At 39.4% G+C, this 23996-nt stretch overlaps 1 protein-coding gene across 4 annotated transcripts in view; it reads left to right on the forward strand.

Moving 5' to 3' along the window:
- Window positions 1-23996, forward strand: part of SLF2 (SMC5-SMC6 complex localization factor 2) — a 47966-nt gene that overhangs the window by 18010 nt on the left and 5960 nt on the right. For all 4 annotated transcript variants that reach the window (XR_010726534.1, XM_066238548.1, XM_066238547.1 and 1 more), the window contains 10 exons: window positions 6154-6229; window positions 7015-7156; window positions 8711-8813; window positions 10231-10407; window positions 11656-11753; window positions 12636-12723; window positions 14501-14632; window positions 15041-15118; window positions 19924-20010; window positions 21804-21872. Coding sequence is in view for 3 of the 4 variants with exons in the window: in XM_066238548.1 (XP_066094645.1) it covers window positions 6154-6229; window positions 7015-7156; window positions 8711-8813; window positions 10231-10407; window positions 11656-11753; window positions 12636-12723; window positions 14501-14632; window positions 15041-15118; window positions 19924-20010; window positions 21804-21872 (1050 nt within the window). In the remaining variant the exon portion in view is untranslated. The remainder of the gene's footprint in view (window positions 1-6153; window positions 6230-7014; window positions 7157-8710; window positions 8814-10230; window positions 10408-11655; window positions 11754-12635; window positions 12724-14500; window positions 14633-15040; window positions 15119-19923; window positions 20011-21803; window positions 21873-23996) is intronic.

A 23996-nucleotide genomic window follows, 5' to 3' on the forward strand; every position in this document is an offset into this window, starting at 1 on the left:
GAATAACATTACTCGTTGGGATAAGAAGTTGAAGGAAACGGGCAGTTTGGTGGAGAAACCCCGTTCTGGTAGGCCATCAGTCAGTGACGAGTCTGTAGAGGCTATACGGGATAGCTACCTAAGGAGCCCTAAAAAATCTGTGCGTGAGCCCACATCGAACTGCACTGAATAGGTATGAAACTGGGAGAGTTTTCCTTTGATTTGGTGTAGATTTTACATTTCTATCGTCTTTTGTTGCTTTCCTGTGACCGGTCAAAAGTGCACCATGACTTTACGGACACACTGTATTATATGAAGTGAGAAGTGGGACAAACATAGATTTTCTATTCTGGGATTTAAAATAGCATTTCAAAGAGTCATATATATTTGGCAAGAACTAGATATTCCAGTATAGCCTTTTATTCACTTTTTCATAAAGCTGGCAATTTTGTATTTTTCTGAAGTTGGAAACGGGGAGGCAGTCAGACAGATTCCCGCATGCGCCCTACTGGGATCCACTCGGCATGCCGGGGGGGGGGGGGGGGGGGGGATGCTCCACCCATCTGGGGCCTTGCTATGCTGTGACCAGAGCCATTCTAGCGCCTGAGGCAGAGGCCATAGAGCCATCCTCAGTGCCTGGGCCAACTTTGCTCCAATGGAGCCTTGGCTGCAGGAGGGGAAGAGAGAGACAGAGAGGAAGGAGAGGAGGGGGATGGGTAGAGAAGCAGATGGGCGCTTCTCCTGTGTGCCGTGGCCAGGAATCGAACCGGACTCCTGCACGCCAGGCCGACACTCTACCACTGAGCCAACCGGCCAGGGCCAAAGCTGGGATTTTTTTTTTTTTTTTTTGTATTTTTCTGAAGCTGGAAACGGGGAGAGACAGTCAGACAGACTCCCGCATGCGCCCCACCGGGATCCACCCGGCACGCCCACCAGGGGCAACGCTCTGCCCCTCCGGGGCATCGCTCTGCCGCGACCAGAGCCACTCCAGCGCCTGGGCCATCTCCGCTCCAATGGAGCCCTGGCTGCGGGAGGGGAAGAGAGAGACAGAGAGGAAGGAGGGGGGGGTGGAGAAGCAAATGGGCGCCTCTCCCGCGTGCCCTGGCCGAGAATTGAACCTGGGTGCCCCGCATGCCAGGCTGACGCTCTACCGCTGAGCCAACCGGCCAGGGCCAAAGCTGGGAATTTTGAATGACAGCTATACCAGGCGCTGGAAAGAACAGCAATGAAAAAAAAAAGTGTTTCTGATCTCATGAAACCCACATTCTTGTATAGAGGAGAGAGACAATAAATGTGTGTATGTACATTTATAGGTATATTATGTCAGGTAGTAAGTGCTATGAAGTAAAGGTAGGCTAAGGTAGATATAGAGACTATCAGGGTGGGAAAGAAAGTTTGCTTTTTAATGTATATATATAAGGTATTTATATAGTTTATATATATATATTATATAAGGTATCAATAAGGCCTTACTGATAACATGAGGTCTTAGTCAAGACCTGTAGAAAGTTGATGGAACAAGCTTTGCCACTATGTGGGAGAAGAGCAATCCAGGCAAAGATAACAGATGGTGCAGACTGTGGGGCAGGAGCATTTGCTTCCAGGGACTACTTGGACCCAGTAATTTTTTTATTTTATTTTTGTGACAGAGAGGGACAGGTAGGTACAGACAGGAAAGGAGAGAGATGAGAAGCATTAGTTCTTCGTTGCAGCACCTTAGTTGTTCATTGATTACTTTCTCATTTGTGCCTTGACTGGGGGGCTATAGCAGACTGAGTGACCCCTTGCTCGAGCCAGCGACCTTGGGCTCAAGCTGGTGATCCTTGCTCAAACCAGATGAGCCTGTGCTCAAGCTGGTGGCCTCGGGGCTTTGAACTGGGTCCTCCGCGTCCTAGTCCGATTCTCTATCCACTGTGCCACTGCCTGGTCAGGCTAGACCCCCATAATTTTTTACTAGCCCTAATTAAGTAAACAGTTGCCTCCTGCCTACCAGTGGTGGCACACTGACCAGTGGATAGAGCATCGACCTGGGATGCTGAGATTTCAGGTTCAAAACCCCGGGGTTGCAGTCTTGATTGTGGGGTCACCAGCTTGATCCCAAAGGTTGCTGGCTTAAGCAAGGGGCACAGACTCGGCTGAAGCCTCCACCCACACCCGTATGAGAAAGCAATCAATGGAAAATTAAAGATGCAACTATAAGTTGAAGCTTCTCATTTCTCTCCTGTCCTGTCTGTCTGTCTGTCTGTCTCTCTCTCTCTCTCTCCCCCTCTCCCTCTCCCTCTCCCGCATGCTAAAAAAAATAAAAGTTGCCTCACTACAGTTTTCATCTAGTGGTACTAATTTTCTTTTCTATAGCTTCCCAGAATATGCCTCATCTGTCTTTACAGTCCTTCAGTTATTTTTCAACTATCATGACCCTCATCTCTTCCCACACTAAACATTCTTCAATCACTAAATTTCCAGTCTCTTTACTTTGTTTTTGTTTTTTTGACACACACACACACACACACACACACACAGGAAGGGAGAGAGATGAGAAGAAGCATCAACTCGTAGTTTTGGCACTTTTAGTTAATTGATTGATTCTCATTCGTGCCTTGACCTGGGGGCTCCAGCCAAGCCCATGACCCCTTGCTCAAGCCAGCTACCTTGAGCTCAAGCCAGCAACAATGGGATCATATCTGTGATCCCATGCTTAAGTGGGTGAGCCTGTGCTCTAGAACCAGGGACCTCAAGGTTTTACACCTGGGCCATCGGCCTCCCAGGTTGATGCTCTGTTCACTGCGCAGCTCTTTAGCTTGTCAGTGTCACTCCTGAAGTGTTTCTTCCCTCCCCATATAAATTGACATATGCTCAGCAAAATTCTTACCTATCTACCGCACCCACATATTTCTGTTTATTACAATTCTGAACTTTATTCGCTCTTATGACAGGGTTTCATTATACTCTAATTATGTAATATAGCTTCTCTTAAACTTATAAGTAAGACTTTGCATTCATATGTGTTAATTTTCATCTTGATGTGGTCTCATCATTATGGCCTTTCAAATTCTAATGATGACATACAAACATATCTTTGTGTAAGCAGTTTTTATACTCTTCATATTTATTATTTGAAAACCAAACTAATCATTTGTTAAGCTCTTTTTCTGTGTAAGATACTTTGTCATTTCTCATTTCCAATTCCAAATTCATTTTTCATGATGAAGAGGCCAACTTATTAACTTTTTTATAAACATATTAGAATTTATTTTAATGCTATAGTTCTAATATTTTGTAAATTGTTAACATGTTTTGCATCTTTGTGATCCTAATGTAGTATACCAGAAAAAGAGTTTACTATTTTTTTGTATTTTACCATTTTCAGAGGGAATTCACATTTGATTGTGAGCTGTTCAAGTAAAATGGAAAGGACATTAAAATTAAAAAGGCTGACTCCCAATCTCCAGGGGCTGTTAAATTTTAGAGTTTTCTGGATTGGTCTCTGTATATATGTAGAATGCAGTATAACATGTAAATAAAATATGTAGGTTTTTAAAATTTTTTTCTACTGATTTCCGAGAGGGAGAGAGAGAGGCGTCACCTCGTTGTTCTACTCAGTTGTTCCATTTAATTGTGTACTCATTGATTGCTTCTTGCATGTGCCCTGATTGGGGGTTGAACTCACAACCTCAGTGCACAGGGACAATGCTTTATCTACTAAGCCACTGGCCAGGGCCAATATGTGCTGTTTTATAACTTTACCTCAGATAATAAGTTGTCAAGTATTTTTATCTTAGTATAGACATGTTATCATCCTTTTTAATAGCTTTATAGTATTACTTGTAGTGCTATACACTGGTTTCTTTAGTCTTTATTTTTTTCTTTTTGGCAGAGACAGAGAGAGGCAAAGAGAGGGACAAACAGGAAGGGAGAGAGATGAGAAGCATCAAGTCTTCATTGTGGCATCTTAGTTGTGCATTGGTAGCTTTCTCATATGTGCCTTGACTGGGAGCCTACAGCAGAGCGAGTGACCCCTTGCTCAAGCCAGCGACCATAAGATTGTGTCTATGACCCTGCCCTCCAGCTAGTGAGCCCGTGCTCAAGCTGGATGAGCCCATGCTCAAGCCGGTGACCTTGGGGTTTGTAACCTGGGTCCTCCACGTCCCAGTTCAACACTGTATCCACTGCGCCACCACCTGGTCAGGCTTTAATCCAGTCTTGATTGGTAGATATTAGATTGTTTTATATACTTCTTCATACATTAATTATCTCAAGTTGCCCACCTTAGAATTCATGTTATCCAAAATCCATCCTGTGTCCAACATGCCGTTGAATGGTACTGCTCTCTAGTGACAGAGCATTACAGCACAAACATAGTAAAGATACTTATTCACATGGGATGATTTTGAAATATGATACAAGCTATGTGCCTGACAGAAGAAGCTAGAGTTGGGTTATTCTCTCTTACATTATAGATTTAAATTTATTATAATGATAATCCCTGGCTCCAAAGCAAAAGAGAGATAGAAATAAAATATATATTTTTAATATGATATTTTTAAAACGTGGGGTTTTTTTGTTTTTTGTTTTTAAGTGATAGGAGAGGAGATAGTCAGATTTCTGCATGAGCCCTGACCAGGATACACACAGCAACCTGTCTGGGGCCAGTGCTTGAATCAACAGAGCTATTTTTAGTAATGAAGATGAAGTGCTCAGACCAGCTGAGCTATCCTCAGTGCCCCAGGCCACACTGGAACCAATTGAGCCACTGGTTGTGGGAGGGGATGAGGGAGAGAAGGGGAAGAAAGAGGGGGAGGAAATCAGATGGTCTCTTCTCTTGTGTGCCCTGACCAGAAATTGAACCCAGGATGTCCGTACACTGAGCCAACACTCTTATCTACTGAACCAGCCAGCCAGGGTCTAAAAAACATAAGTTTTTTGTTTTTTAAAGATTTTATTTATTCATTTGAGAGAGGTGAGAGAGAGAGAAGGGAGACATAAGGGCGGAGGAGCAGGAAGCATCAACTCCTATATGTGCCTTGACCAGGAAAGCCCAGGGTTTTGAACCTGCGACCTCAGCTTTCCAGGTCAACACTTTATCCACTGCGCCACCACAGGTTAGGCCTAAAAAACATAAGTTTTACCAAATTACACATCGTGGGCATACTACCTCTTTCCTAAGTACACTTGCGAACAATGAGTATTATCAATATTCTCAATTTTCACCTATGCTGAAGTCAACTAATGATATCGTGTCATTTTTTTTTTGTATTTCTTTGACTACTGGTGCTATTGAACATCTTTTTAAGAAGTATATTGGTATATTAATTTGCATATTTATATCTTTTAAAATAGTTTTACTAGGTTTGGGGGGGGGAGTTTTGTTGTTTTTTTTCGCCTGTGAAGTGATCAGCCTAGCAGCCTTTTCCTTTATGGTTTTTGGGTTTCGTGGCATGATATAGGAACTAGAAATTTATTTTTTTATAGTTTCAAATATTATATTTGTCTTCTTTTAAATAAAAACTATAGAAACAAACATGTTAGAATTGAAAAGGCCCTGATTTTTTTCTTTCTTTCTTTCATTTTTCTGAAGCTGGAAACAGGGAGAGACAGTCAGACAGACTCCCGCATGCGCCCGACCGGGATCCACCCGGCACGCCCACCAAGGGCGACGCTCTGCCCACCAGGGGGCGATGCTCTGCCCATCCTGGGCGTCGCCCTCTTGCGACCAGAGCCACTCTAGCGCCTGAGGCAGAGGCCAAGGAGCCATCCCCAGCGCCCGGTCCATCTTTGCTCCAATGGAGCCTTGGCTGCGGGAGAGGAAGAGAGAGACAGAGAGGAAAGCACGGCGGAGGGGTGGAGAAGCAAATGGGCGCTTCTCCTGTGTGCCCTGGCCGGGAATCGAACCCGGGTCCTCCGCACGCTAGGCCGACGCTCTACCGCTGAGCCAACCGGCCAGGGCCCGAAAAGGCCCTGATTTTAGAATCAGAAATTTAATTCCAACTGCTCGTGGATTATATTGGGTAGAGTATTTTAATCTCTCTGAAACTATTTGCTCCTGTATGTGATGTCTGACCACTTCATAAGGTTATTACAAGTATTAAATGACATGCTCATAAAACACTTATATATCATAAATAGTTAATGCTCATGTTTTCTTTCTTATCTCTTAATACTCTTTTATCTTCTTAGATGATGTCAGTTCATACAGACTGTATTGTGTCCTTGCAGATTTTAAGTACATTGATGGAAATAACAATTAGAAATGGTGAGTATATAATAATATTAGCGGTATGAATTATTGTTTGCTATGGTCTCTTGTGTTGCTAAAAATTAGGATATTTGGGAATATAGAATACAATTTACTTTTGTAATCTAATCTTTAATAATGAAATGAAATTCCAATGAAAAATGAGTATCTGCATTTTTCTAGTTACACTGAGAAAAGGGGTATAAGATCTTGCAAGTGGCAGCCCTTACCTAATATTTGCCAAGTCATGGCTTACTGTGCTGGGTAAGTAGAAATAGTTGCACGTTATTTAGTCAATTAACTTTAATTGGCTCTTGGTTAGCAACAGTATTAAACTGATTATGCACTAAAGAGATTGAAAATGTCCACTGCAAAAGTGCAACGGTTGCTTTCTCGCCTTTGAAATCCCTTATAATGACACAAGCACTGTGATCTAGTTGTCTTGTTTTGAGGATCAGGGCAAAAAGGCACTCAAGATGATAAAATCTTCCCGTGTTAACAGTTGGTATTTTATTATTGTTATTTCCAATATTTTCAAAATGTGTTTCTTCCTTCTGAGTTATACCCTTTTATTCATCACTCTCAGATATTTTGTTCATAAACGTTACTTCTTTCATATTTATTTGAAAATTTGTAATTTGTCTGTGGTCATTCTAAATAACTGTATTGTTAACATACCATTACCAGCTGTCATTTCTATGAAATCACTATAATAATCCATGTTTCACATGCATGCTATCACCTTGCAACTGTGGGTTTGTGAACTCAGGATTTGAGATAAAATGTTTTCTTCTGTTAACTAGATACCTTCAGTGATTCACCAGTTTGGCCTTGGATCCCATCACTGTCTGATATAGCAGCTGTGTTTTTCAATATGGGAATTGAGTTTAGATTTCTGTTTCCTCTGGAGAATCTTCAGCCAGACTTTAGTGAAGACAATCTAGTGTAAGTTTTTTTTTCATAATTAATGCCAGAAACATTTTAAATAATTTTTATATAAGAACAGTTAAATATTCATTTATTTAATAAGTTTAATATCTATTCTTGATTTTTTTTATCTGTCAGATTTTAAATGGATCTTAAATTAGATACTTTCTTAATGTCTGCCCTAATCTAAAAACTTATCATGTTTAACAGGGAAAAAATAGAAACCTTTTTTTTTTAATTCAAAAAATTCATATTTGACCTATTTTCTATTTTGTTCTCCCTTTGTCTGACCAAATTAATCTGCTTGCTGTTTCTCCGCATTAGCCAGTGTTGCGTTGGCTCTTCCTCATGCTGTTCCCTCAGTTCCATCCTTAATGTTTAACTGCCAAAATATTGCCTGTCTCACATATTGAAACACTATTTATGAGAGCAAAAGCATTTAATCTATTGTAGACAGGTCATGTTACATTAATAATAATCATCACAGCTATTAACACATATTGCTTACTGTGTGCCAAGCATAGTTCTAACGACTTAATATACAGTACTTAATTTAATAGTCACTGCAACTATCCCATTTTACTGGTGAGTTAGGCACAGAAAGGTATTAGGTAACTTGCCGAGGTTCTGTATAGCTAGGAAGGGACACAGGACTACCAAGCAGATATTTTAAAAAGAAATGTTCTTCATATATGGAAGTATCTACATGATATATATTAAGTGACAAAAGAGATGTGCACAACAGAGTATATGGTATGCTGCCATGTGTATTAAAGGTTCATATTTATTTGTGTATATATAAAACGTGGAAGGAAGTACTAAAACTAGTAGTGGTTATGGAGAGGGGAATAGGTGGCTGAAGGTCCAGTCTGTGAGGACAGTTCTTCACAGCATACTGTGCCTTGATAACTTGGCTTTATAAACATATGAAGGTATTATTTATTTAAGAAATTAAGCAAGAAAATGTCTGTCTTTTGAAGGCCAAGTTCATGTGTCTCCTTTTCCATGAATCTTACCTCAACCAAAACTGAGGTGCTCAGAATTACTTTAGTATAGTACTGTTACAGTTTTGTGAGGCCAGTCATGAGACCTCTAAATATTGTAAGATCTTTGTAACCAGAGCCACCTCCTACATAGCTCTCTAACGCCAAGAGCAGTGAGGATAGTGCCTTAGAAGAAGTAGTGGTTCAAAGAAAAACTAATGTGTAGAGCCAGAGATCAAATTAGTATTTACCTGGAGGGGGAGAGAGTGGATTGGCTTGCATATGGCAATGAAGGGACTTACAGGGATAATGGAAGTGTTCTATTTCTTGATTCAGATGATGGTTACACTAGTATATATATATATACTGCTCACAAAAATTAGGGGATATTTCAAAATGAATATGAAGCGATAAAATATCCCCTAATTTTTGTGAGCAGTATGTTTACCAAAACTTACACTAGTGTGTATCTTTACCAAAATTTATTGTGTGTAAATTATACCTTAATAAAGTATACATTTTTGTTGCTTTTTATATCTGATAATTATGTTGGACCTAATTTCATGTTGCTTTATTTGCTTTTCAATAGTTCTGAAACACAAATGACATTGGGGGTAAAAGGAAGTGAAGATTCATCTTGTAAGCCAATTTTTTCAACTCTTCCTGAAACCAACATTTTAAATGTGGTTAAGGTAAGAAAAACTTTTGTGTGTCTTTAGCACAGAGCTAGAACCATTTAGTTTTGTGGTTAATAGTTTTAAAACAAAATCACTAGTGTTTCACCAGTGATTTCCAGTTTCTGTAATTTCTTAGCAATAATCTTTGTTTTAAAGGTTGTTTTTGCTGTTTTTTGTTTTTTTAGCGAGAGACAGCCAGCCAGATAAGAAGGGAGAGAGATGAGAAGTATCAACTCATAGTTGTATCACTTTAGTTGTTTAATGATTACTTCTCATATGTGATATGTGCCTTGACTGGGGGGCTCAAGCCAAGCCTGTGACCTTGGGCTCAAGACAGTGACCTGGGCTTCAAGTCAGCAACCTTGATATTATGTTGATCCCACACTCAAGCTGGTGAGCCTGTGCTCAACCAGATGAGCCCATGCTCAAGCCAGCAACCTCGGGATTTCAAACCTGGGACTTCAGTGTCCCAAGTCAACACTCTATCCACTGCATCACCACTGTCAGACTTTTTTTTTTTTAAATATTAAGAGTGAAAGGGATCTTTAGATCAGAATATATATTTAAAATAGTTCTAGGAATGCTTTACCAAGAAGCTTTTTGAAACTAATATTTTTTAAACCAGTAATTTTTTAGAATTAAAATTATGAAGAAAAAATATTACAGTATAACTTAGTGACTAATAATTAATAACATGTTAAAACATTTTTAGTGGCCGTGGTCTGGGTAATAGCTCAGTTGGTTGGTGCCAAGGTTGCAGGTTCGATTCCTGGTCAGGGCACATAGAACAATCAACCAATGATGCTTGACCAGTGGTGGTACAGTGGATAGAGTATCAACTTGGGATGCTGAGGTCCCTAGTTTGAGTGCAGGGTCACTGGCTGGAGTGCGGGGTCATCAACATGATCCCAAGATCGCTGGCTTGAGCAAAGGGGGCTCAGCTTAAGCCCCCAGTCAAGGTATGTGCAAGAAGCAGTAAACAACTAAAGTGAAGCAACTACGAGTTGATGCTTCTCACTGTCTTTCCTCCTTCTCTCCCTTCCAGTCTCTATCTCACTCTCTCCCTCTCGTCCTCTCAAATTAAAAACAAAACAAAACCAATGAACACATAAATAAGTGGAAAAACAAATCAGTGTTTCTCTCTCCCTCTACCCCCCACTTTCTTTCTAAAATCAACCAATAAAATGTTTTTAAAAAATGTTTTTAGTGGCTGGATTAAATCAATGCTAATGAGCTGTTAAGATAATCTTGAAAATGAAAAATACAGAAGAAAATACTTATCACTTAATTCAGCTACTAACATGAGTTATTTCTTTTTTCACAGCTGGAGAAAACACAATTCTCTTTTGCATTTTTTATTTAAAAGTTTTTATTTTAAACTTTTCAAGTAAAATATATCTCAAATTGCTTTGTCTCTACATTTATGTCAAAGTTTCTAGGCCTATGTACATCTATCCATCCAGAAGGTTACAAGGATCATGAAATAATGTTGCTGATCTTAATGTTGTTTAAAATGAGTTTGGAAAAACAGCTGAAGCAGATTCCTCTAGTGGACTTTCAAAGCCTCCTGATAAACCTGATGAAAAACATCAGAGATTGGAACACAAAGGTAACATTACTTAGAGCTTTAGTATTGCTTTTCATGTAGAATATCACAGTTTGACTTTCATAGTGCATGCAGAACAGTTTCTGAGTGTACTTACGATCTTCATCAGATGAAAAATAACTAAGGAAGGTACTGTCTTTGCTAGGACTGTTATTAAATTAATGGTAACTGAATCTTCTCTAAAACTACAAGTATTCTACTCCCCAAAAAAGTGTTTCTTGGGGAGTTACTGTGGGCCAAGCATTACTGTAAATGCTAGAGCTTCATCTGTGGTCTGTGGCCATACCACCCTGAACGTGCCCGATCTCGTCTGATCTTGGAAGCTAAGCAGGGTCGGGCCTGGTTAGTACTTGGATGGGAGAGATTCATCTGTGAAAAAGACAAAGCACTTGAACTCATGGCAGTTTTAACCTTGTCACAGGGTTATATAATAAGTAAATGTAGATTGTGCTATTATGTCAACTTACCATAGGGCTAGAAATAAAAATAAAGCATATAGAAAGTAGCAAGGCAGGCAGTGCTCTACTTCAGAGAAGGCAGTCAAGCAAGGCCTTTCTAAAGTGACCTTTGAGCAGAGACCTAGAAGAAATGATGGAGGAGTCACACAAGAATTTGAACTTCTGCAGCCATATTGAGGCTAAACATGGGTAATTTTTGGTTAGATATTTTTTTAATTACATTTTTCAGCCTTTTTTTTGTGGAAAATTTCAAACAAGTACAAAAATAGAGAATGTAATTGAGCCCCTAACTCTCTATCACCCAGCTTCATAATTATCAAGACATAATCTTGTCTCTTCTGTTACCCTCATCTTGTACTTTCCCCTATTCAGAGATTATTTTGAAGCAGTTCTATTACATTCTAAATCCTGGAATAGCTGAGGATCCTTAAAATGTAGAAATCCCAGGTCTAAGAAGGTATATGGTCTTATACAATTCTCATTATATACCTTTGTAAACTGGTATTTGTATTTAAATCACTTTATTCTTCCAAGAAGGAATATTTAAGTACATATAGATATGAGGTAGCATAAAACATTAAAGCCGGGTGAAATGTGAATAAATGCATTGGTTCAGTCTGTTCTAGAGTTTAAGATAAAATTTAATCTATGCTGTATAAGTTTTAGCAGGTACTTGTGCTATTTCTGAAAGTGGGTGCTCTTTTTATAATAATGCCTCCATTATGGGAAGATCATTGTGGATGTTTGATTTTACTGACCTGTTTGAAGAATCTTACTCATTCTTTGTTTTCAGGTGCCTGAACTATGTCTGGCCATAAATGAACTCTCTAGTCATCCCCACAACCTTCTGTGGTTGGTACAGCTGGTCCCTAATTGGACATCACGTGGAAGGTATGGAAAAGGGAGAATTAAACTTTAAGAAAAACGTGTAGTGAGCCCTGGCTGGTTAGCTCAGTCTGTTAAGAGCGTCCTGGAATGACAAGGTTGTGGGTTCAATCCCCGGTCATGGCACACATGGAAGCAACCAAAGAATGTACAACTGAGTGGAACAACAAATGAATACTTCTCTTCCCCCTTGCCTCTCTAAAACCAATAAAAGTTAAGCCGTGGCCAGATAGTTCAGTTGGCTGGAGCTTCGTCCCAGAGCATGGAGGTTGCTGGTTCTATTCCCTGGTCAGGACATATACAGGAGCAGCTCAATGTTCCTGTCTCTCCCTGCCTCTCTCTCTCAAAAAAATGAAAGAAAGAAAAGAAAAATGTATAGTGTTTATATTAATGAAATGCTTTTGGGTTATTTCCTCTCACCATTCCTTAAATGTTGAATCAGTCTTTTATTTCATATTCAGCTATGGGAAAAGGCATTGATACCCTGATTCTGATACTGAACTCAAATCATTTTATAATCTTGGTTTTTAATTTTAGCTTACTTGATCATTTAATCTAGATGGTGCATGCCATGAAAATGAATGAATTGCCTTTTTTTTTCCTTCAGTAAAATGAAATTTCAGCAATAAAATAGATTTCTAACTATAAATCAGTATGGTCAAAGATAAAGGCTCTTAACAATTTGCCTGAGCCTTGGGCAACTTGAACTTTATGTACAAATATTTTACATGAAAATTTTACTATTCAATTAAAGCTTGCATGTTCTATACAGCTTCCTCTTAAAACATTAGCTATATTTTCAGTTAGCAGGACTAGAAGAACTTTTGGCTTACTCATTTGCTTCTCAAACAGGATTGATTAAAATACATTCTAAAATTCTAATTCCAGGCAGCTGAGACAATGCCTCAGCCTAGTGATTATTTCAAAGCTTTTGGATGAGAAACATGAAGATATCCCTAACGCCAATAATCTTCAGGTATAAATAACATTTTTGTTCTCTTTTAATAAATGGAAAGGGTAGTAAGGTGTAAGGAAGTTTTATGGATCCTGAATCAACTCAGGATCTAACCCAGGGTTAGATCTCAACTTTCAGATATAATGCTATTTATATAATTTTTAGAATGGTACTTAAGTAATTAAGATTCAGTTTCTTCATCTGTGAAATGGTGATGATGTCACACCCTCTACCATCTCCATAGGGTTGTTGTAGATATTTAGATGAATTAATGTATAAAAACTACTGGGAAAATCATAATGGTTAAGTATGACATCATTTATTAAATTAGTTCACTTTATCAAGGTTAGCAATTTTATCACAAGATTAAAAATTGCAAAACTATTGTGCATTAATTGCATTTGTACCTGTTTTAATATCACTCTTTAAACTATAGAACTTAAATGTGGTCGCCCTTCAGTACTTAATTCAGTAGTGAATATATCATATACGTATGAGTGTGTATAAACATGCCCTTTGCAAGTTCCACTCCGAGAAGTCCTGAAGGCTTTTCTCAAATATTAATAGCACTCATGGGGGCTATTCATATTTATTTGGATTTGAAAACTCAACATAGAACCTGATCTAGATGTTGTATTCTTGTTTGGATTGTGATTCAGTACAAAATACTCTACTAGGGATTTTTTAAATGAATTTGAGACTGCCCTTGAAAACATAATCTAGTTGCCCTGGCCAGGTAGCTCAGTTGGTTAGAGCATCATCCCGATACACCTAGGATGTGGGTTTGATCTTGGATCAGGCATATACAAGAATCAGCCAATGAATGCATAAATAAGTGGAACAGCAAATCAATGTTTCTCTCCCTCTCCCCTTTTCTCTCAAGAAAATCAATTAGTCTGACCAGGCAGTGGCACAGTGGATAGAGCGTTGGACTGGGACGCAGAGGACCCAGGTTTGAAACCCCAAGGTCACCAGCTTGAGCATGGGATCATAGACATGACACCATGGTCACTGGCTTGAATCCAAAGGTCTCTGGCTGAGTAAGGGGTCACTCACTCTGCTGTAGCCCCCCGGTCAAGGAACATACGAGAAAGCAGTCAATGAACAACTAAGGTGCCACAGCGAAGAATTGATGTTTATCTCTCTCTCTTCCCATCTCTGTCCCTATCTGTCCCTTTCTCTGTCACACACACACAAAAAAATCAATTTTAAAATGTTTTAAACCATAATCTAATGGTTGAAACAAAATAAACCAATCATTGTGGTATAGTGTAGTAAGAGCAGTGATAGAAGTATGCACAAGGTGCTGTGGAACAGAAGGATTGAAAGAGACAGATGGTTTCTGCTTTAATGGATTTAAGGTAGATTTGATTCCAGCTATAGGGGCCACTCCCGAGTCACCAGGCTCATTATCAAGTAGCTCTCAATCCTTTCAGTGATATTTACTGCCATCAAAAAAGAATTCTTTCCAAAATTCAATGACTTCTACTCACAGGGAGAGTCAATTTTGTTGACTTTTAAGTAATTTCACAGAAAAAGCACTGTCTTTGACCTCTATTGTGATACCATTTGGTCTCCTCTTTGAACTTTTATCCTCAATTACAAGTACTAAATCTTTAAAATTCCTTTTAAGCAATTGAAGACTTTTAAGTAAAGGAGAAATGGGTATCACTGGGCTATACAGAAAACTAAAGGGGCAAAATTAGAGAAGACAAAATGAACAGAGGACTCACTGGAAAAAAAATAGCCTAGGAACAAGCAACTGTATTGCTTAATGTTAGTACCTTTCTTTTGGTAGCTGTCAGTCCTACATCGGTATCTTGTGCAAATGAAGCCTTCTGATTTATTGAAGAAAATGGTCTTGAAGAAAAGAGCTGAACAACCAAATGGCACCATTGATGACAGTCTTCGTTTGGAACTTGAAAAGCAGGTATCCAAAGCTAGATCATCTCAAAAAAACACATATGAGCGTCACCTTCCTAACTATAAATTGATATAGTAAAGGCATTCAGAGACTTACTATAAAGTCAGTGATATTTTTTATTGCTGTCAAAATTTTTCAGTAAACTTGGGAGTTGAGAATTGAGGTTAAAAGGAAGGTTATTGGTAATTTAATACTGGGAGTATTTTTTTTGTAGCCCTTTACTTGGGCACTCATGAGGGAAAAGGAATGCACTTGAGTTAGAAATCAGAAAGCCCAGGTTAATACATGGCTTTTTCCTCTAATTCGGTTAACTTTAGCAAATCCTTAATTCTTCCTGGGCAGTTTTCCTTAATGTCTAAACTGGAATATCTATGCTGGCTAATTTCATGGTTATTTTATTCATTTTTCTAATAGGCATATTACCTGACCTACATTCTTCTTCATTTAGTTGGTGAAGTTAGTTGTTCACATTCTTTTTCTTCTGGGCAACGGGTAAGTAGTCTTTATTGGGTTTTGTTTGTTTTAATAAATGTCACTACTACTGATGGAATGAATACATGAACTTTTTTTTATTTATTGGGGTGACATTGATTAATAAGATTATATAAATTTAAGTGTATAGTTCTATAATATATCATCTGTATATTGCATTGTGTGTTCACCACCCAAAGTCAAGTCTGCTTATGTCACCATATATTGGACGACCTTTACCTTATTTTACTTCCCTCCAACTTTCTTCCCCTCTGGTAACCACCATCCTGTGTCTATGAGGTTTTTGCTTGTTTTGTTTGTTTATTTGTTGCATTCTCATAACTCATATATGAGTGAAATCATATGGTTCTTGTCTCTTTCTGTCTAACTTATTTTACTTAGCATGATACTCTCAAGATCCATCCATGTTGCAAATGGCAGTATTTCATCTTTTCTTATGGCTGAGTAGTATTCCATTGTTTATATGTACCACATCTTTATCCAGTCATTCATCAAAAGACACTTAGGTTGTTCTGATGTATTGACCACCACGAATAATGCTTCTGTGAACATAGGGATCCATATATATCTTTCTTTACAATCCTTTTTTTTTTTTTTTTTTAAGTGAGAGGAGGGGAGGCAGAGATAGACTCCCACATGCACCCCCACTGGGATCCAACCAGCAAGCTCACTAGGAGGCGATGCTCTGCCCATCTGGGGTCCTTGCTCTGTTGCAACTGGAGCCTTTTTTTTTTAAGCACCTGAGGTGGAGGCCATGGAGCCACCCTCAGTGCCCAGGCCCATTTCACTCCAGTCGAGCCATGGCTGCAGGAGGGGATGAGAGGAGATGAGAGAGAGAGAAGTTAGAGGGGGAGGGGTGAAGAAGCAGATGGGCGCTTCTTCTGTGCGCCCTGACCAGGAATCAAACTTAAGACATCCACACTCCAGGATGACGCTCTACCACTGAGCCAATTGGCCAGGACTGCAAATGTTTTCAGATTTTATGGGGAGATACCCAAAAGAAGAGGTCTTGCTGCATCATATGGTAGCTATATTCTAATTTTTTGAGGGACCTCCATACTGTTTCCTATAGTGGCTATACCAATTTATGAACATTCTTTATATGGGAGAAGATTTAATAAAAGGTAACTTTGGATTTGGTATATACTATTCCCACCTTGTCCACAGAGGATATGTCCGAAGACCCGCAGTAGATGCCTGAAACCACAGATAGTACCAAACCTCAGATACAATGTTTTCTCTGTATACATACATACATTTATTTCAATGTATACATACATACCTTTTCACTTTAAGGGAGCACTTTATGGCTTCTCTTTGGCATACTCAAATTGTCACCATCACTGCTCTTGCACTTTGGTGCCACTGTGATACCACAACAGTGGATCTGATAACTGAGATTGCCACTAAATGACTTAACGCACAAGTTGCCTATAGCAATTTTTTCTAACTGCCAGGCCAAAGCCTGGATTCACTGGCAAAGGGATGATTCACATCCAGGGTGTAGCAGAACAAGACAGCATGAGATTTTATCACTCTAGTCAGAATTATGCTCAATTTAAAACTTAATGAACTATTTATTTCTGGGAATTTTTATTTGATATTTTCGGACCATGGTTGACTGCAGGTAACTGAAACTGAGGAAAAGTGAAACCACAGATATGAGGGGACTACTGTAGAAATCCTAGTGTGCACTGGAAAGAGGGAAGAGTAATAACCTTCCAACCACATCACCTACAAGAGTTATTTGTCCACAAATATTGGTTCTGTTTATTGGGATGGATGTAAGCATCATGACCTGCCAACAATGTAATATATCAAAGTCACCAAATACCAAATGGGCCAGCTTTTAGCTGATTTCTTCTCATCTCTTCTCCCATTCCACTTTTTGTTTTAATCTTTAGAAATAGTATTTGTCTTAAAAAATTAAGTTGATTGTAAATTGGGCTACTTAGGATATGCATTTTTTTTAAGGATTTTTTAAAATTTATTGATTTTTTGCTAGTGAGAGAGAGAGGGTGGGGATAGACAGGAAGGGAGAGAAATGAGAAGCATCATTCTTCATTGTGGCACTTTAGTTTTTCATTGATTGCTTTCTCATATGTGTCGTGACCAGGGGCAGGGGCTCTCCAGCTAAGCTGGTGACCCCCTTGCTTAAGCCATGACCATGGGGTCATGTCTACAAATCCACACTCAAGCGGCAGCCCTGTGCTTGAGGTGGTGAGCCATCACTCAAGCTGGCAACCTCAAGGTTTCGAACCTGGGTCTTCAGTGTCCCAGGCTAAGGCTCTATCCACTACACCACAGCCTGGTCAGGCTAATTTATTGATTTTAGAGTGGGTAAGGGGAGAGAGAGAGAAATAGAGAAAAAGGGGTTGGGTAGAGGAGCAGGAAGCATCAACTTGTAGTATGTGCTTTGACCAAGCAAGCTTGGGGTTTCAAACCGATGACCTCAGCATTCCAAGTTGCTGCTTTATCCACTGCACCACCTCAGGTCAGGCCAGATATGCATTTCTAAATTATCTCCCCATATTAAGATTTTCTTTTTTTTTTTAACTTTGGAGCAGCAATATTTTATTTTATTAACAAGTAAACATTTCACAAAGATTTAATCAGGGATGCATATGTATTAGGCAGAACAGAGAAAACAAAATGAGATAATAAGGCTTAAAATATCATTTGTAGTCCCATCTATTTTGTTATACATAGTAGATATTCAATACTGCTGCACTTAAGCACTTTATAATATGTACTTACAAAATGTGTAATGCCATTTTGAATTACATATTTTGTTCTTCCCATACTACCATGATTCATACTCCTGAGTAAGCTCTTATTTAACTGCTCATGTTTCACACTTTAGGTAAGCCAACCCTGGTTTTTTTTGTTTGTTTTTTGACAGAGTCAGAGAGAGGGACAGATAGGGACAGACCGACAGGAACAGAGAGAAACGAGAAGCATCAATCATTATTTTTTTGTTGCAACACCTTAGTTGTTAATTGATTGCTTTCTCATATGTGCCTTGACCTTGGGCCTTCAGCAAACCGAGGAATCCCTTGCTCAAGCCAGCGACCTTGGGTCCAAGCTGGTGAGCTTTGCTCAAACCAGATGAGCCCGCGCTCAAGCTGGCGACATTGGGGTCTCGAACCTGGGTCATCCGCATCCCAGTCTGATGCTCTATCCACTGTGCCACCGCCTGGTCAGGCAAGCCAACCCTGTTTTAAAACTTAGTATCTCCTTAGGCATGATAAAAAGGACACAAAACTGGTTCATGCGTTTTAATAAACATAATGTTCATAGAACTGTTTGCTCTCCTGATTGGAATCTAATATAGTCATCCATCTATAATGTTTTTATATGATCTTTACATTAAATTTCTTTTCTGGTTAAAAACTTAATAGTATCTAAAAGCTCAATTATTATAGAATCATGTAAGGTAGAAAGTGGAAAAACTCCTAATCCAGTGCCCTCCCATAAATTTCTATGTAATTTATGCATGTACTGACATAATTTTAACAAAAATGGGGTCAGACTGTTATTATCTGCAACTTCTCTTTTATAACTTTAAGATATTAGCACTTCTGTCTACAAATTATATTTGAAAACCTTTTGTGATAAACATTATATTTTTGTGATTACACACAGTGCTAACATGCATGTTTATTTGTATATCTCTACCAACCTATGCAAGCATTTCTATAAGGTAAATTCCTAGAAGTAGAATTGATAGATTAAAGGTTAGCCAAACCATGCAGTGCACAGTGGATAGAGCATCGCCCTGGGACCAGTTCATAGAGCATCACTTAGGATCCAGGTTCAAAATCCCGAGGTTGCCAGCCTGACCACGGTGTCGCTGGCCTGAGCGTGAGATCATAGACATGGACCCGTGGTCTCTGGCTTGAGCCCAGAGGTCACTGGCTTGAAGCCCGGAGTCACTGGCTCAGCTGGAGCCCCTGGTCAAGGCGTGTATGAGAAAGCAATCAATGAACAACTAAGGTGCTGCAACTATGAGTTGATGCTTCTCATCGCTCTCCCTTCCTGTCTGTCCATCTGTCTCTCTAAAAAACAAGATTAGACCTGTGGTGGCACAGTGGATCAAGCATCGACCTGGAATGCTGAGGTCGTTGGTTCAAAACCCTGAGCTTGCCTAGTCAAGGCACATATGGGAGTTGATGCTTCCTGCTCCTCCCCCTTCTCTCTCTCTCTGTCTCTCTTCTCTAAAATAAATAAATAAAAAATAAATTTTTAAAAAACAAGGTTATACATTTTTCAAATTTTAATTATTTAAAAATAGCTGTTATCACAGTTCTCTCCCAAAAAGTATCCATTTACATTCTTACCTAGGTATTTTTGACCTTGGTATATGTACAGAGTGACTGTTATGGACTATACACTTCTAAAACTTAAAGGACACTTGATTTTTCAAGGAATTACTATTAAAGTAGTTTATAGAGAAAAAAAATAAGTTAGCTATTTGAATATTCCATGAGAGAATGCATTAAAGGAAGGACTTTTTAAATTTCTGGGCATTACATCACAGTCTGAGTTCTAGTGTTAATTTCTATTATGTGCTTCAATACATTAACAAGAAACTTTTTGTGTGTGTATATCTTTTACATTAACTAGCAGTAAACCATAACAGCCTACTGTCGTGGCAGTTAGTACTTTCATTAATATGACTGCTGTTATGTTGGATGGCTAAATCAGAAGTTGCTGTATGGAGAAGGGTAGATTTTTAAATGCTTTTTAATTATAATTTGTAATGCTTCAGAGCCGTTTTCATTACTTTTGTTTGTTTTGCACAGAAATACTTTGTGTACCTCTGTGGGGCTTTGGAAAAGCATGTTAAGTGTGATATTAGGGAAGATGCAAGGCTGTTTTATAGAACTAAGGTAAGTGTATATTTTTCTTTTTTTGTTGTTTAAAATTGGTTATATTAATATTTAAGGAAGAGAAGCATATAAGGGTCTCTTTAAAAACATAAGATTTGAGATATGATTTCCTCTCTTAATAACAAATCATCTTCTACTAAAGTATATTTAGCTACATTGAAAGTGAAAGAGGAAAAAAGTCAAAGCAAATACATTATTTAATTTTACTATGCTTTCTATTCTAAAACTCCCTACACCTAAGAAGAAAACTTCTTCCACTACTAATGAAACTTATGTACAGTTAAGACCTTTATGCTTAAGTTAACTTCAAGGATTTATGTCTTAAAACAGTGGTTATAAAATTTTGTGATGGTTAAAAAAGTTTTGTTCATAGAGAAGAAATAGGCTAGGTGCTACTCTTTTAATATTCCGTTAGAGAATGTGTGAAAGGAAGGACTCTTAAATCTCCGAGTCCTAGCCTGAGCTCCAGGATGGCAATGATTCAGCAGTAAGCTTGCTAAGCTTTTTTCTTAAAATCTTTTTCTTCTAAGAATTTTTTTATTTTAAATCATCTGATTCCTTTTGCCCATTTGTGTTTGGGTGGTCACTGAATGTGAATTATCAGCTTTGTAACTTTATATCTTACATTAATTGGCTGTAAAAGTTAGCCCATTTGGATTTAGTATCTCTGTTTATTTTAGTAGATTTAAGTTAAATATAAAAATGAGCACCTAATGAAGTTGTATCAGATTGCAGATTTTCAAGTACATGTAGGGTATAGCTCTTTGCCTTCCAGTGGAAACCATAGTTTCAGACAAGCATTCTTTTGGACACTAACTAGAATTACTGGCCCATAGAGCTTGGTGGTTAGGGCTACTGCTGACAGACATGCTAAAAGGGGACCACCCAAGGTTTTTGTGTCTTAAGCCAGGAGCAGGCAGAGGTTGGTGCCAGGGCTCCTCTTACTTGGAGTGGAGAGTGACATAGAGGTCTATGGAAATTGCTTAGGGGACGGCCCTGCTGAAATGGTTGAGTTGCGTGCCTCTCTCCACAAGCCTCTGGTAGAAAGGCAGTAATTGTTCTGGAGAAACTGAATCTGCTGAACTCTAAATGGGGAAAAAAGCAGACCTTGCAGTTTACTTTATAAACTTATAGTAGCTATTAAATTCCTGACTTATTTAAAACCTTTTTCTCAGGCAGTTATGTTCAAGAGCTAGTTGAGAATCTCTAGAGTGGTAGGAAAGTTTGAGTTTCACACTAAGACTTGTTAAACCTCCAAATGTTGGAATGTACCAGGTATTTAAAAGAAGATTCATAGTACTTTACAAAACCCTAGAGAGGTGTAACAGTGAATTTTGGGTCTTTTGATAATGTGGAAAGGAACACATGACAACCATTGTTCATGGCCTTGAGCCTCTCAACTAGAAGCTGGAAGGACAGGTAAAGAGCCTAAGCCTCTGGACCCTGTAACAAAGCTACCCTTTTACCTCCTCTGAGTGTTGAAAAGCCATCAAGCTGAAAATGTGTCTTGAAGATGGGGACATGTCTTTCTGGGTGATCTTTAGTAACTAATGGGAAAATGGAGTCCTAAACATTCAGTATTTTAGATTAGGGTCATGCAGAAAAGTCTTATTAATCACTATGATTTTAAAGCCCCTCCTGAAGATGAGTGGTGTATTTTCTTTCTTGACAAAAATCAACTTGTTTTTGGGTGTGGGCTGTCACTGTTATCAGATCTTTTGTATTAAGCATTAATTTGATTTTAGGTGAAGATGTTTTGATCTATCCCTTTTCCCTTATTTGATATTTTTAAGGTAAAAGACTTGGTTGCCAGGATACATGGAAAATGGCAGGAAATAATCCAGAACTGTCAGCCTACTCAGGTATCATTTTATTAAACAGTTTCATTTATTCTTAATACTTTTGTTAAATGATTTCTACATATTGTTTGAAAAAAGTATGACAGCACTTGTCTCTAGATATCTTAAGATAAACGGAAAATTCTAGTATAATAATTTTGTTTTTAGTTTTTGTTTGCTTTATAGTCATTTATTTCAGGAGGTGATTGAGCCCATTTAAAAATGTTAAATTACATCACACGGAGGTTCGTTCCTTTTTTCTTTTCTTTCTTTTTTTTTTTTTTTTTTTTTTTTTTTTGAGAGGAAGATAGTGAGACAGGCTCCCACGTGCGCCCCACTGGGATCCACCAGCAACCCCCATCTGGGGCTGATGCTTGAATTGACCGAGCTATCCTCAGCGCCTGAGGCTGTCACTTGGACTAACTAAGCTATCCACAGTGCGCAGGGCTGACACTCAAACCAGTGGAGCCACAGTGGCTGTGGGTGGTGAAGAGGGATAGAAGGGGGAGAAGGAGAGGGAGAGAAGCAGATGGTTGCTTCTTTTGTGTGCCCTGACTAGGAATCAAACCTGGGATATCCATGTGCCAGGCTGATGCTCCATCCACTGAGGAAACCAGCCAGGGCCACATGGAGTTTATTTTTTTAAGAGCTTAACTGAGATAAAATTTAAATAACAAACATTTCAGCCATTCAGAGTATATAGTGGTTTTAGTGTACTTTAGAACATTTTTGTCTCTCAAAAAAAAAAAAAAAAATCCGGCCCTGGCTGGTTGGCTCAGCGGTAGAGTGTCGGCCTGGCGTGTCGGGACCCGGGTTCGATTCCCGGCCAGGGCACATAGGAGAAGCGCCCATTTGCTTCTTCCCCCCCCCTCCTTCCTCTCTGTCTCTCTCTTCCCCTCCTGCAGCCAAGGCTCCATTGGAGCAAAGATGGACCGGGCGCTGGGAATGGCTCCTTGGCCTCTGCCCCAGGCGCTAGAGTGGCTCTGGTCGCAACAGAGCGACGCCCCAGAGGGGCAAAGCATCGCCCCCTGGTGGGCAGAGCGTGGCCCCTGGTGGGCGTGCCAGGTGGATCCCGGTCGGGCGCATGCGGGAGTCTGTCTGACTGTCTCTCCCCGTTTCCAGCTTCAGAAAAATACAAAAAAAAAAAAAAAAAATCCCATCCTCATTAGTAGTCACTTCCCATTCTCCAGCTACCTACACTTTATCCCCATTCCACCAAACCCTAGGCAACTACAGATTTTTTGTGTGTATAGTTTTGCCTATTCTTTATATTTCATATAAATGAAATCATATACTATGTGGTATTTTATAACTGGCATCTTTCACATAACAGTGTTAAGTGAATCCATGTTGTAGTATGTATTCTATTCTTTCTGTTGCCAAATACTCCTTTGTATGGATATATCACATGTTACTTATTCACTTACTAGATGGACATTTGAGTTGTTTATACTTCCTGGCTATGAACTTTTGTTTTTTTTTATTTTATTTTTATTTTTTGTATTTTTCCGAAGCTGGAAATGGGGAGAGACAGACAGACTCCCGCATGCACCCGACCAGGATCCACCCGGCACGCCCACCAGGGGCGATGCTCTGCCCACCAGGGGGCGATGCTCTGCCCCTCCGGGGCGTCGCTCTGCCGCAACCAGAGCCACTCTAGCGCCTGGGGCAGAGGCCAAGGAGCCATCCCCAGCACCCGGGCCATCTTTGCTCCAATGGAGCCTTGGCTGCGGGAGGGGAAGAGAGAGACAGAGAGGAAGGGGGGGGGTGGAGAAGCAAATGGGCGCTTCTCCTATGTGCCCTGGCCGGGAATCGAACCCGGGTCCCCCGCACGCCAGGCCGACGCTCTACCACTGAGCCAACCGGCCAGGGCCCTGGCTATGAACTTTTGTATGAACAATTTTTCAAGTGAAAACATCTTGAGCATATCCCTAGGAGTAAAATCGCTAGGTCGTATGTTAATTTTGTGTTAATTGTTTTGAGGAACTGCCAGACTTTTCCAAAGAGGCTGCACCATTTTACATTCCCATCAGAATATTTGTGGTGTCTAATTTTTCCATATTCTTGTCACTACTTACCTGTTTTGGGTTTTTTTTTTACTAAAGTCATAATGGGGGCTTGAGAGTAAAATCTCACTGGTTTTAATTT

The sequence above is a fragment of the Saccopteryx bilineata genome, chromosome 7 (genome assembly GCF_036850765.1).
Source record: "Saccopteryx bilineata isolate mSacBil1 chromosome 7, mSacBil1_pri_phased_curated, whole genome shotgun sequence".
Taxonomy (NCBI): Eukaryota; Metazoa; Chordata; class Mammalia; order Chiroptera; family Emballonuridae; genus Saccopteryx; species Saccopteryx bilineata.